General features: G+C 43.1%; 1 protein-coding gene and 1 long non-coding RNA gene across 3 annotated transcripts in view; one reads left to right on the forward strand and one right to left on the reverse strand.

Moving 5' to 3' along the window:
• LOC149524168 (uncharacterized) overlaps nt 1-14,248 on the forward strand; it is a 46,273-nt gene that overhangs the window by 14,819 nt on the left and 17,206 nt on the right. The window lies entirely within an intron of this gene.
• Nucleotides 11,019-14,248, reverse strand: part of ARSK (arylsulfatase family member K) — a 31,522-nt gene continuing 28,292 nt past the window's right edge. For both annotated transcript variants that reach the window (XM_075932115.2, XM_075932116.2), the window contains 2 exons: nt 11,805-12,029; nt 11,019-11,704 (listed from right to left, as the gene is read on the reverse strand). In XM_075932115.2, the coding sequence (XP_075788230.2) occupies nt 11,424-11,704; nt 11,805-12,029 (506 nt within the window). In that variant the 3' untranslated portion in view covers nt 11,019-11,423. The remainder of the gene's footprint in view (nt 11,705-11,804; nt 12,030-14,248) is intronic.

The following is a 14,248-nucleotide window of genomic DNA, read 5'->3' on the forward strand; positions in this document are numbered from 1 at the left end:
AGTTCTGGTCATCCCAACCAAAAAAAGGTATATTAGAACTGGAAAGGTATAGAGATGGGTAAGGAAAATATCGGACAAATCCTGAAACAGCTATTCTGCATCTTTTGAGCGAGCCCATTATTTCGAAATATAATGGGATCGCTATTCCAATGTCCCTATAAACTTTGTTCCATGAGGAATAAGGGACATTTTGGAATAGCACTCTATTTAGATATTTGGCGCTGTGGAGACAGTGCCAAATTTTGAAATAAGCCATTTCAAAATTAACTTGAAATAAGCTATGCAATTTGCGTAGTTTGAATTGTGTAACTTATTTTGCGTAACTTATATCAAGCTATGGGTACAGTGTAGACACACTTAGAAAAGAGATCACCCAGTACATCTACACAGCAGAGCAGGAGTTGAATTAAGATATGCAATTTTAGCTATGTCAATTGTGTAGCTGAAGTCAAAATAGTTTAATTCGGCTTTTGGCGTTGTCTATACAGCAAGAAGTCAAAGAAGAACACTCTTCCTTCAACTTCCCTTACTCTTCATAAAATGAGGAATACAGGAGTTGGAGTAAGAAGTCCTCCCTCTTGACGTTATTTTGAAAAGTTAACCTGTAGAACTCACTGCTATGGGATGTTGTGAAGGCCAAAAGTATGACTGAGTTAAAATAAATTAGATGAGATCATGGAGGATAGGTTAATCAACAGCTACTGGCAAGATGATCAGGGATACAACCTCATGCTCTAGATGGCTCTAAACATCTACTTACCGGAAGCAGGGATTGGATGACAGGATGAATCACTTGATAAATTACCTCTATTCATTCTCTCCGAAGCATCTGGCACCAGTCAGTATCAGGAGATGGGGGTTCTGAGCTGGACCATTAGTCTTAACCAGTATAATTGTTTTTTTATGTTCACCTGATTAACGTATATGCCTGGGGATCCAAGAACAGAATTTGTCCTTTGCTATCTCCTTAAATCCCAAATGATGTAAAGTTCATTTAACTTGGATGGCAAGAACAGTAATGTGGATACTTTAGCACTGAGTGAAAATTGTGTACATGGTTATATAGCTTTTGAAGTTAATTTGGTTTAACTTTTTATAAGCTGAGTGTATGCTGGGTATCTAGTGTAAGGAGAGAAGGAATATTAAAATGCTTCCCTTTTCTCTCTGAGTGCTTCAGAAAGAAGGCTCATATCCATAGGATATTAAACAATTTGGCTGCGTCTAGACTGGCAAGTTTTTCTGCAAAAACAAATGCTTTTGCGGAAAAACTTGCCAGCTGTCTACACTGGCCGCTTGAATTTCTGGAAAAGCACTGATGATCTCATGTAAGATTGTCAGTGCTTTTCCAGAAATACTATGCTGCTCCCGTTCGGGCAAAAGTCTTTTTCCGAAAGACTTTTCTGCAAAAGGGCCAGTGTAAACAGCACAGTACTGTTTTCTGCAAAAAAGCCCCAATCGCGAAAATGGGAATCAGGGCTTTTTGCGGAAAACTGCGTCTAGATTGGCCACGGACGCTTTTCCGCAAAAAGTGCTTTTGCGGAAAAGCATCCTGCCAAACTAGACGCGCTTTTCCAAAAATGCTTTTAACGGAAAACTTTTCCGTTAAAAGCATTTCCGGAAAATCATGCCAGTGTAGACATAGCCGCTATGTATAGAAGCCAGTATATTTGTTTTCACGTTTTGTTTGAATGGATACTTTGATTTCTTAAAAAGTTACAAGAGAAGAAACCTCAAACTAGATAGGTAATGTTAGTTTTGGAATAAGAATGTGGCAAAGAAAGGCACCTTACTTACAAACTACTGTATAAGAAGTTTTGGGCTTTTCTTACCTAGCACTTGGTGGATAACATACAAATGTAGAGATTACAAGACAATGAAACAATGACTGGCATTGTCGTTTTGTGTGTGCACATTTATTAAATAGTGAAAAACACAAAAGGTAGCTATGTTGCATATCATTTCTTTTGATTAACTTTTTGAGTCACTGTCTAACCAATGGATGTGTCTACACTGCACCCATAGCTCAAAATAAGCTACACAATTTGAGCTATGAAAATTGCAAAGCTTATTTCAAGTGTATTTTGAAATAGCTTATTTTGAAATGTACAGTGCCAAATTTTTAAATAAACTGCTATTTCAAAACATCTCTTAATCCTCATGGAACAAGGTTTACAGGGACGTCGGAATAGCAAGCCAGTTATTTCAAAAGTTATTTTGAAATAATGGGCTTGTTTAAAAGATGTGAAATAGCTATTTTGGGATATTGGAAGTATCCCGAAATAGCACCACTGTCTAGATGCACCCTGTGAGATGTTTGAAAGAAACAGCTGTTATAGACAGAGAGTAGCCCAAATGCAGAGGCTGGGATTCTGCTTGCCTAGCCTGTCCTTGAGACCCAGATGAGTGTAAGAATTGAGACCGAAGAGGAACAGATGTTATTGGGCCCTAATACAGATGGATATGCCAGGAAAAGCTACTGTAGGCCCCAAACAGTCTGTACTGACCAAACAGGCACAGTGTTTAAAGCAAGAGGGTTGGTGCCAAGTGGTCAGCGTCCAGTAGCCCCTCAGTCGCTCTGTATGGAATTCGAAAGAGAACTCCATTGGCTTCTCATTCAAATGAACCAGTTGACCTGAAGCCCCCAAGCTTTTTAGGGGATGTCCCTGAAATCATTTGGCTGCTGAAAGCCTTGGGTAGGAACAGAACCAAAGCTCCCTGTTCAGAGGAAGAGGAGATTTTAGCTTCCTTTGCACTGGATGCTGAAGGAAAACTAAGAATTGATCATCACAAGGACTTACTCATCCCAGTGAGTGATCTGCCTGCCTCACAGTGGGATGCCACAATTGTGAGTAATGTGCATATCTCAAAGCTAGTTAAGCAAGGCCCCTGGGGTGAATTAAGAGCTGGTCTGTGTATAAACAACCAAGAGGAGGTTTATATGGAACAAAAGTGTACATCAGCACATAGTATTCCCAAGCAAGGGTCAAGGCCTGCAAGTTCACCTTATTTTGGTTGTTCCAAAAGTACCAATGCACAGAGCTGTGTGTACCTTCCATCTACATGAAGCTGGTGGGTGGGCACTGGGGTTAAATCCCATTTACCTTTCTACTATGTTTAGGGATGTTGATTATAATTAGCTACTAGAGGAAATATGATCAATTCAGGAGGGTGTGATTATTGTAAGATTATTGCATTCATTTATGTATCTGTTGTTCTTAATGTTTCTTATCTTTTCCTTTTTTTCCTAATTTCTACCCTTGAATTTTTAATATAACACTATCTCTTCTCCTAATATGCACTTATTCCTCAATAAAACTGCTTGGTCCTTGATTCCTTAATAAAGAAACAAGAAAAACAAGGTGTTGGGCACCAGGATGGCAAGAGAGGATTAATTACTCAACTTTAGTCATTTTTTGACATGTTTGTGGATTTGTTGCAAAGGACATGGTTGTGCTGCCCCCAGAATAACCCAATAGGCACATTACGACTCCAAGGCTATGTCTACACAGCACCGTTATTTCAGAATAACTAATGTTATTTCAAAATAATAGTGTGTCTACACACAAGCAGTTATTTTGACATAATGTCGAAATAACGTCCAGCCAGAGGATTTCTTACTCCAACTCCTGTAACCCTCATTTTACGATGACCTAAGGGAAGTCAGACGAAGAGTGCTCTATTTTGAAATAAGTGCTGTGTGGATGCATCCAAATTCAAAATAAGCTATTTCGATTTAAGCTACGCAATTAGCATAGCTTAAGTTGCATAGCTTATTTTGAGTTTAGCTCTGCTGTGTAAACATACCCTAAGTCTGCCTCCTACTTTCTCCTTCCTCCACATAGAAAGTACTTTGTATTATGGGCAGTGGTATTTTGGCACATAGGTGTAATTATGGTACCCAGCACACTGAGGACTGGTATTTCCCACCCTGTCCTTTTCTGTCCCTCTCCTGTTGTGCCCTTTCCTGCTCACTTATATGGAGATGCAGCTCTGCAAAGGCTCCTCTGTGCTGAGTTTTTGCTTCAGGAAGCTGTAAACAGGGTGCCTTACTTCCTCATGTAGCACACAATGTGCCACCAGCTTGACCTTTGTGAGCAGAACATCTACCCACAACTACATTTTGAAGCAGGCTCACCAGCTTTGAAAAAGATACTTCTGTATCCACAGACTTCAGACTACATAATTTCCCCTTCTATATAATTTCTTTAAATGATACATAACGAGATACCACTGGAATAAAAACTTGTAATCATGCTTATTTTTGAATGTATTGTACACTATGCTGTCCTTTGCCAGATCTTTAAATACTGTAACTCCCTTTGCTCTAGAAGTCTTGAGCAGTACTAGACATTCATGTATTCATTTTTCTCAAGTCATATAGTCAGTTTCAAATATATTCCTCAGATCTGGTCCCTTTTCTAATTTTAAATTTTACTGATAGTGATTTCATCACCATCTGAATCTTGTATTCATTTTTAACAAGAATTATAACTCACACTTTACTACTCAGAGATTAATTTGCACGAGTATAACTTTTGATTCAGAATAAAAACAAAGGGGGAAATACTAACAGTAAATGTAAGATTAACTTTAGTGTATAATGGGAGCAAAACCACGATACACTATAGATTAAAATACCATAGTTAAAACATCTAGAAAATCAGATTCTATCAATTCAGTTACTGAATAGATGTACAATTTTTAATATCAGAAAGCAAATGATATTTTCATGTTTATCTTTGCCAGATTAATTTTACCATTGAAATATTTATTAGGGATTTCTATTTGAGAGTTCTTAAAATGAAGTAAAATGTAATATTGAATAGTTACTATAGCAGCTGAATGCACATTAATTCAAAGAATAAGCTGCACATTGAACTATTCAGGTAATTATGTGTTTCATTATAAAAACAGAGTAGGTTAGGGTTGGCTGTCAATTTTCCTACCTACGCTCCATTTCTTTTGTAAGACTGATTATTTTCTGTAAGGTCTACTAGAAGTGATTTTAAAATATTGACATTTTCGAAGTTTTCTTTGGGCTTCCCACTGCATCCCATCTCCATCCTTTTATCTAATAGTTCCTGATTCTGCCTTCAGATGCATTCAAGTATAAGTGTCCTCTTTCCTGGATCCAACAGAAGGATTGGTGCCTTAGACTGTAAGATCTTCTGACATATTATGTCTATTTTATACTGTGCACAGCATACTGTTGATGTTTAATGAATAGTTCTATTCCCAAGGATTGGTTTTCATGCTGTGCAGTTTCCTGTCATATACAGAAAAAAATTGGTGTTTATGTTTGCCTAGTTGTTGCTCTGTGATTTATATGCAAAATATGCATACTGTTGATCTTTGAATAGCAGGCCCCAGAAATAAGTTGGAAACTATCCATCAAAGTTCACTAGGAGAGGAAGGAGAATCATAGATCTTTATTTAAGCTTACTATTTATTTTAGAAATGTACATGTCTGTCTGTCTGTCCACAAGTCCCATTTTTTCAAGAACTCCTAAACCGTAAGAGCTAAGGGCCCAAAAGCAAACAATTCCGCTGTGTAGGAAAGATAGAAAATATGGCAAAAGACCAGCTTGGCTTAACAAGGAGATCTTACATGATCTCAAAATAAAAAAGGAGTCCTATAAAAAATGGAAACTAGGACAAATAACAAAGGATGGATATAGGCAAGCAACACGGAAATGCAGGGGCAAGATTAGAAAGGCAAAGGCACAAAATGAGATCAAACTAGCTACAGGCATAAAGGGAAACAAGAAGACCTTTTATGAATACATTAGACTCAAGAGGAAGACCAAGGACAGGGTAGGCCCACTGCTCAGTGAGGAGGGAGAAGCAGTAACAGGAAACTTGGAAATGGCGGAGATGCTCAATGACTTCTTTGTTTCGGTCTTCACCGAGAAGTCTGGAGGTGTGCCTAACGTAGTGAATACAAGCAGAGAGAGGGTAAGTTTAGAAGATAGGATACACAAAGAACAAGTTAAAAATCACTTAGGAAAGTTATATGTCAGCAAGTCACCAGGTCCTGATGAAATGCATCCCAGGATACTCAAGGAGCTGATAGAGGAGGTATCTGAGCCTTTAGCTATGATCTTTGAAAAATCATGGAAGACAGGGGAGATTCCAGAAGACTGGAAAAGGGCAAATATTGTGCCCATCTATAAAAAGGGGAATAAGAACAACCCAGGAAACTACAGACTGGTCAGTTTAACGTCTGTCCCAGGGAAGATAATGGAGCAGGTAATTAAGGAAATCATATGCAAACACTTGGAAGGTAATAAAGTGATAGGGAATAGCCAGCATGGGTTTGTGAAGAACAAGTCATGCCAAACTAATCCGATAGCTTTCTTTGATAGGATAATGAGCCTTGTGGATAAGGGAGAAGCGGTGGATGTCATATACCTAGACTTTAGTAAGGCTTTTGATACGGTCTCGCATGATATTCTTCTTGATAAACTAGGCAAATATAACTTAGATAGGGCCACGATAAGGTGGGTGCATAATTGGCTGGATAACCGTAGTCAGAGAGTTGTTAACGGTGCTAAATCCTGCTGGAAAGGGATAACAAGTGGATTTCCGCAAGGGTCTGTTTTGGGACCCGTACTGTTCAATATCTTCATCAATGATGTAGATATTGGGATAGAGAGTACGCTTATTAAGTTTGCAGATGATACCAAACTGGGTGGGGTTGCAACTTATTTGGAGGATGGGGACATAATTCAAAATGACCTTAGCAAGTTAGAGAAATGGTCAGAGGTAAACAGAATGAAGTTTAATAAAGAGAAATGCAAAGTGCTCCACTTAGGAAGGAACAATCAGTTCCATACATACAAGATGGGAAGCGACTGTCTAGGAAGGAGCATGGCGGAAAGGGATCTCGGGGTCATAGTGGATCACAAGTTGAATATGAGTCAACAGTGTGATGCTGTTGCAAAAAAAGCAAATATGATTTTAGGTTGTATCAACAGGTGTGTTGTAAGCAAAACTCGTGAAGTCATTCTGCCGCTCTACTCTGCACTAGTTAGGCCTCAGCTGGAGTACTGTGTCCAGTTCTGGGCGCCACATTTCAAAAAAGATGTGGAGAAATTGGAAAGGGTACAGAGAAGAGTGACAAGAATGATTAAAGGTCTAGAGAACATGACCTATGAAGCCAGGCTTCATGAACTGGGCTTGTTTAGTTTGGAAAAAAGAAGATTAAGGGGGGACATGATAGCGGCTTTCAAATATCTTAAAGGGTGTCACAAGGAGGAAGGAGAAAATTTGTTCCTCTTGGTTTCTGAGGACAGGACAAGGTGTAATGGGCTTAAAGTGCAGCAAGGGAGGTTTAGATTGGACATTAGGAACAAATTCCTAACTGTCAGGGTGGTCAAATATTGGAATAAATTGCCAAGGGAGGTGGTGGAATCTCTCTCTCTGGAGATATTTAAGAACAGGTTGGATAGACATCTGTCAGGGATGGTGTAGACAGAGTTTGGTCCTGCCTTGAGGGCGGGGGGCTGGACTCGATAACCTCTCGAGGTCCCTTCCAGTCCTATGATTCTATGATTTTATGATAAGACCACCACATTTGGTATGCAACTTCCTCTTATCAAAACTTAAAGCAAGTCCAGGGTTTGGTTGTACCAGAGTAATGGGATGTGCATGGAATGCAGTTATTTCGTATCACATGGAAAGGGGAGTGTGTGATAGCAGGGACAGTTATACTGATGATGAATGTCCCGTCTAATGCCAGGGAGTAGCCAGTGGGTGGTCTGCACTGCTCCTCCTGCCCAGAGCTGGCCCCTGGTAGGCGGCTCCATCAGGCAGCCGGCGCGGACCCTGCTGCCCTCAAGGAGAAGCAGGTCGGCTGAATGCATGGACACCACCACAGGCAGGGCCGGGGGAGTATGGTGCAAGCCCCCTCCCAGGCTGGTCCTAGGGAGAAACCATCAGGCGGGGTATGAGAGCCCCCCATCTCTCCAGGATGTGCAGGGCAGGGTGTGTGGCCTGCCACAGACCAACTCTGAGGAGAAGCCAGTGACAATACTCGCTCCCTGTCCTGAGCCACCTACACCATCCTCTGAGCCCTCCTCTTCCTAACCCCCTGCCCTGATTCTTGCACCCACATCCCCCTTGCCTTGAGCCCCTCCACAACCCCTGGTTTGACTCCTGCACCCCCAACACCCTGCTCTGAACCCCTTCTCACCCCACAATCCTGACTCCTACATCTCCTATTCCCCTGCCCTGAGCCCTTCTTTAACCTGCAATCCTGACTCCTAAACCCTCCACACTGAGGATATGTCTCCACTACAAAGTTAATTCGAACTAACAGACGTTAGTTCAAATTAACTTTAATAGGCGCTACACATACAAATCGCTAGTTCGAACTCAATTCGAACTAGCGGAGCACTTAATTCGAACTAGGTAAACCTCATTCTACGAGGACTAACGCCTAGTTCGAATTAAGTAGTTCGAATTAAGGGCTGTGTGGCCACTTAATTTGAACTAGTGGGAGTCTAGCCCTCCCCAGCTTTCCTTGGTGGCCACTCTGGGCACCACCAGGGAAACTCTTCTGCCCCCCTCCCGGCCCCGGAGCCCTTAAAGGGGCACGGTCTGGCTACAGTGCCCATGCCAGGTGCAAGCCTGCCAGCACCCAGCCAGCAGACCCTGCACCTGGCACGGCACGAGCCAGCCACCAGCTGCCACCCAGCCCTCCGCCTCTTCCCGGGACCAGGCTGGAGGCTCCCAGGAGCCTGCCCGGGGCCACAAGAGGCGGGAGCCCACCTGGTCTAGTGCAGAGATCGTGAACCTCATCTATGACGTCTGCACTAGGCACAGGAAAGTGGCCGTCTAGGGCAGGATAGCGGCCAGCCTGGCCACCCAGGAGCAGGTTTGCATGAAAATCAGGGTGGTCCAATGAGACCCCCAACCCTGAGCCCTGAGCTTAGAACATAAGAACATAAGAATGGCCGTACTGGATCAGACTAAAGGTCCATCTAGCCTAGTAGCCTGTCTGCCAACAGCAGCCAACACTAGGTACCCTGGAGGGGATGGACCGAAGACAATGACCAAGCCATTTGTCTCGTGCCATCCATCTCCAGCCTTCCACAAACAGAGGCCAGGGACACCATTTCTACCCCCCGGCTAATAGCACTCTATGGACCCAACCTCCATGAATTTATCTAACTTCTCTTTAAACTCTGTTCTAGTTCTAGCCTTCACAGCCTCCTGCAAGAAGGAGTTCCACAGGTTGACTATTTGCTTTGTGAAGAAGAACTTTCTGTTATTAGTTTGAAGCCTGCTACCCATTCCTTTCCTTTGGTGTCCCCTAGTCCTTCTATTATGGGAACTAATGAAGAACTTTTCTTTATTCACCCTCTCCACACCACTCATGCTTTTATAGACCTCTATCATATCCCCCCTCAGTCTCCTCTTTTCTAATCTGAAAAGTCCCAGTCTCTTTAGCCTCTCTTCATATGGGACCTGTTCCAAACCTCTGATCATTTTAGTTGCCCTCCCCTCTCCCACCCTCTCTCTTCCCCTCTCCCACCTCCTTTTTCCAGTCTCCCCAGAGGTTATTCCGCCCCACCCTGAGTTTTGTTAAATAAAGAGAGTTTCTATTTTTGAACACACGTGTCCTTTATTTTGTACATCAGGAAGGGGGGCTAGGAAGGGGTAAGTGGAAGGAGGTGAGGGAGGAATGGGGTACGAGCCCCTGATGGGGAGGACTGGGGTGGCTCCTCGGGATGGAAGCTCTCCTGCAGCCCCCGATTGCCCCCCCCAGATGGCAGTCTGCGGCAAGTGCAGCCGGGCTGATGGCCGAGTGTTGTGATGTGCCGAGTGTGGGCATTCAGGGCACTCCAAGCCAGGACTGCTTTGCTGTCCCTCATCGAGTTAGACAAGTGAGCGGGGAACCCCTGAGAACTGTCTGTCCGGGGTGGGGGTTGGGTCCCTTTAAGCACAGCCCTCGGGCTAGCCTGAGACAGCAGCTCTACGCTCTAAGTCCTAATCTGATGCCCTGCCGGCACTGCTTCCGGCCAGCCTTAACCTCGGTTCAGGGTCCACTCAATGTGGACATGCTAGTTCGAATTAGCAAAATGCTAATTCGAACTAGTTTTTAGGTCTAGATGCACTAGTTTGAATTATCTTAGTTCGAATTAATTAATTCGAATTAAGTTAGTTCGGATTAGTGCTGTAGTGTAGACATACCCTGACAGTCCACTGCCCTGAAGGACCTGAGTAATGCTGAGTAAGTCTTCTAGTCTACTATATATTTGAGATGTGCCTGGAACGGAATCATTCTCTCAAAACCTTACTGAAAAGAGACAACCACCAGGCAGGTGAAAAGGGCTGGATGGGAGCACTCTCCCGACGGTGCCCACGTTCCGAGCCTCCTTCACACACTCCGATGCCTTTTAAGCGGGGGACTGCAGCTCCCTCCCCATTCATATGGGAACATTGCTGACTGTTCCCCTTTGTCAGGGAGTGAAGGGAAAGTGAACAATTTACTGCATTCCTCACTTTGGTTGGGAAATGCAGGGGGCAGATCTTCCCCAGCTGGTGGACATTCACCCCTCTCCTGGCTGTGCGTGCTGGCTCCAGGCAGCTGCTGTGAGAGAGGGCTGAGATAGTCCTCTCTCCCTGGGGCAGCCTATATAATGAAACTCTCATCCCAGATCTCACCCCAGAGCAATGATTTAAATGAATCATGTACATTTTTGTTTTATTTTTTGGAAAATAAAAATTCATTGTAATATCCTAGTTAATATATAAAGTCTGTTCAGGTGCCTACCATAGCCTCACAATTTCTGCTTAGATTAACACTAGTTATTACCCTTTTTTGATGCTCTACATTACACTCATTCGGTGTGTGTGTGTGTATGTGGCTATAAAAGGATGGAGTTAGGAAAACTTTTTCATTCTTATTTTAAAATCTGTGTAGATGCTAGGATATTTCACTATAATCTGTGGCCTACAGGGTCAAATCCTGAGTTTTTATTAATTTTTAATTAGACTTTACACACGCAAAATCTCATTTGAATTTTATTGCTTAAATATTCATTGCTAATGCATTCTGTATTTTCTTAATACACAATATTTTATGCAAAACAATATTATATATGTACTTTCCTTCCCATAATATTTTAAAAAGTTGATTAACTCCCACAAATATGAAATTTTACATGACAGAAAGTAGGTTTGGCCTCATGGTCATTACATAAGAAACAAATTTAATTTGCTAACTAGGATATAAAAGCTTGTGTGAGCTTTATTTTCATGGATTGCTAACTTAGCAAATTTTGATGTTATGATGAACTACATAGTGTTGTAGTTACAACTGTATATTTTCATTTCCTGAGGGCCTTCCTTGTACTCATTTATTTAATAGAAATTGTTACTATCAGGGCTGTCAATAATCCCTTACTGCAATTATTTCATTCATTAGTGTTCATTTGGAGCCACCTGTTAATTGCATTTTCATATTTCCTTGGTTCTTTTAACCAGTCCTGATGCCATCTGAGATTAGCTATAACACTGGAATAATTCTGTCCCAAATTTTGTTTCCAGATGATAAATTGCTCCTTGTTGTACTTGTGCACAAAGGCAGAGACTCTTGGATAGTTTATTATGGAGCGAAGTTTTTTGTCCAAGAAATGTGTGACTTCTGGAAATGCTGTTGCTATGTTTGTTAGTTCATCTGGATCAGCAGACAGGTCTGTAACAAACAAAAACCAGTTAAGTGCAATTTGCCAAGATATGATTTGGTAAAAACAGAACCATTAAAAATATCTAGGGAAGAAAAGTGACTAGCATACCAAAGAGCTGGGGAGGTACTGAATGACCATCTGAATATGCTATATATTTCCATTTGTCAGTTCGAAGCATATAGGTAGAAGAATTCACATTACAACCATGGAATTCGCTCAGGATCCATGTAGGGTGCAGCCTTCCCGATGAGACTTCATCTTCTTCCATTTCAGCCAACAATGGTATCAAGGAATATCCACTGAGATTCTGCGGGACAGGAATTCTAGCTATATCTAAACAAAGATATAAACATAGTTAAGCCTTTAATTATCTGTAGTAATGATAATGAACATTGTATCAAAACACTAAATTATGAGTAGGGCCCTATCAATTTCATGACCACGAAAAATGCATCACAGACTATGAAATCTTGTTTTTGCTCTCCCAATCTCTGGCCTTTTCTGTGGTTTTTTTCCACCCTAACCTATACAAATTTCATGGGGGGAAACCAGTGTTTCTCAAATGGAGGTCCTAGCCCAAAAGGGAGTTGCAGAGGGTCACAACGTTATTTTGGGAGGGGGGAATACAGTATTGCTGCCCTTACTTCTATGCTTCAGAGCCTTCAGAGCTGGGCAGCTGGCGAGCAGCAGCTATTGGCCAGGAATACACTCTGAGGCCACCACCTGCTAGCACCCCCCCCTTACTTCTGTGCTGCTGCCTTCAGAGCTGGGTGACCTGAGTGTGGCAGCTGTGGGAGCTATGGGAAGTGGGATGGGCTTGACCACTACTTCTTGCAGCTCCCATTTGCCAGGAACAGTGAACTGTGGCCACTGGGGGTACATCTAGACTACAGGCTTTTGTCGACAGAAGTTTTGTCGACAAATATTGTCGACAAAGCTTCTGTTGACGAAGAGCGTCAAGACTACATCCAGTTCTGTCGACAAAGCAAGCCGCTTTGTCGACATAAAAGTGTAGACGCAAAGGACAGTGTAGATGCAATAACGCCTTCTGTCGACAGAACTCTGTCAACAAAAGGCGTTATTCCTCACAGAATGAGGTTTACCGCCATCGACAAAACTGCTGAGTTCTGTTGACATTATGTCGACAGAACTCAGCAGCAGTGTAGATGTAGGTATAGTTTTGTCGACAAAAGTCCACTTTTGTTGACAAAACCCTGTAGTCTAGACACACACTGGGAGCTGTAAGCAGCTGTGCCTGTGGATGCTTAGGTAAACAAACTATCTGGCAGCCCACCACTGGCTAACCCTGATGAACCACACAACCCTGGTATTCAACATGCCATTAATAACTCCATGTTTGCCATTTTGCGGTAGCTTGTAGTGGTGTGTTATTTCATGTTCTATGCACAGATTATTGCAGGTACATGGAATAGTCACTTCATTTACTAATGGCACTCACTGTATGTATATAGCTCATGGTGGTGATACTTTTTTTTTCTCAGTAGCATCTAACATCTTCTCTTCTCCTAGCTTTGTTAAGTTGATGCTGTAAGTTATGCATTAGTCTATAGACCAGCATCCTGCTATGGCAGGGGTGGGCAATCATTTTGGATTGGGGGGGCCACTCCAAGTATTTGGAAAATGGTCAAGGGTTTCACTCTTCCAGGATATTAATGGTGGAGGTGCGGGGTCTGGGATGGAGGTTGGTTGCAAAAGGGAGTGAAGGAGTTAGTTGTGACCTAGGGCACTGGACTGGGGTGCAGGGGGTTGGATTGTGATCTAGGTCAGGGAATTGGGGTACAGGAGGAGGTGCAGGGATTTGGCTTGTGAGCTAGGGCAGGAGGGGACTGTGATCTGGGGCAGGGGATTGGGGTGCCAGATCTGGGAGGGGCTATGGGTACAGGAAGCAGGCAGAGGATTTGGGTATATGGAGTGGGGGGCAGAGGGTTGGGGAAGGGAGGGACTGGGGTGCCAGAGGTAGGCTCTGTCAGGAGACTTACTAGCCAGTACCGTTTCTGAATCAGCCTCCCTGCCTGCTCTGTCCCCACAAGGCTGCAGCCATGGCTCTGGTGGCTGCCTGTTCTTGAAACTGGCCAGAAACCGGCCAATGGGATTGTGCTGGGGGCAGGAGCAGCTCCTAAAGCTTTCCCCCCTCCCCTCTGGACTCACAGTTTTTAAAGAAAAACTGCCTCGTGACCGAGCTTCTGAGAGGCGTGCGGGTTGGGCGAGGCAAATTAGGAGCCTGCCTGGGGCACTCTGCAGCATCCGTGGGCTGGATCCAGTGGCTTGGGGGGCCAGATCTGGCCTGTGGGCCGTATTTTGCCCAGGCCTGTACTATGGTGAACAGTTTCATGGAAGCAGCATTTGACTTAGTAGTAGGAAGAAAAGAGTAGTTTATGACAACCAGTAATTTTATGTAGCTATCTTAGTTAAACCTAGTCTTTGGGCCAGATTATGCCCAGCTATAAACAGGTGCATAAGAGAAGATAAACCCTGCTCCCTTACAAGTGCAAGTGTAACCACCACCAGGCAGATCTGAACCTGGGATATTA

Source organism: Pelodiscus sinensis, chromosome 6 (assembly GCF_052426305.1).
Source record: "Pelodiscus sinensis isolate ZL-2025 chromosome 6, ASM5242630v1, whole genome shotgun sequence".
In the NCBI taxonomy this organism is placed as follows: Eukaryota; Metazoa; Chordata; order Testudines; family Trionychidae; genus Pelodiscus; species Pelodiscus sinensis.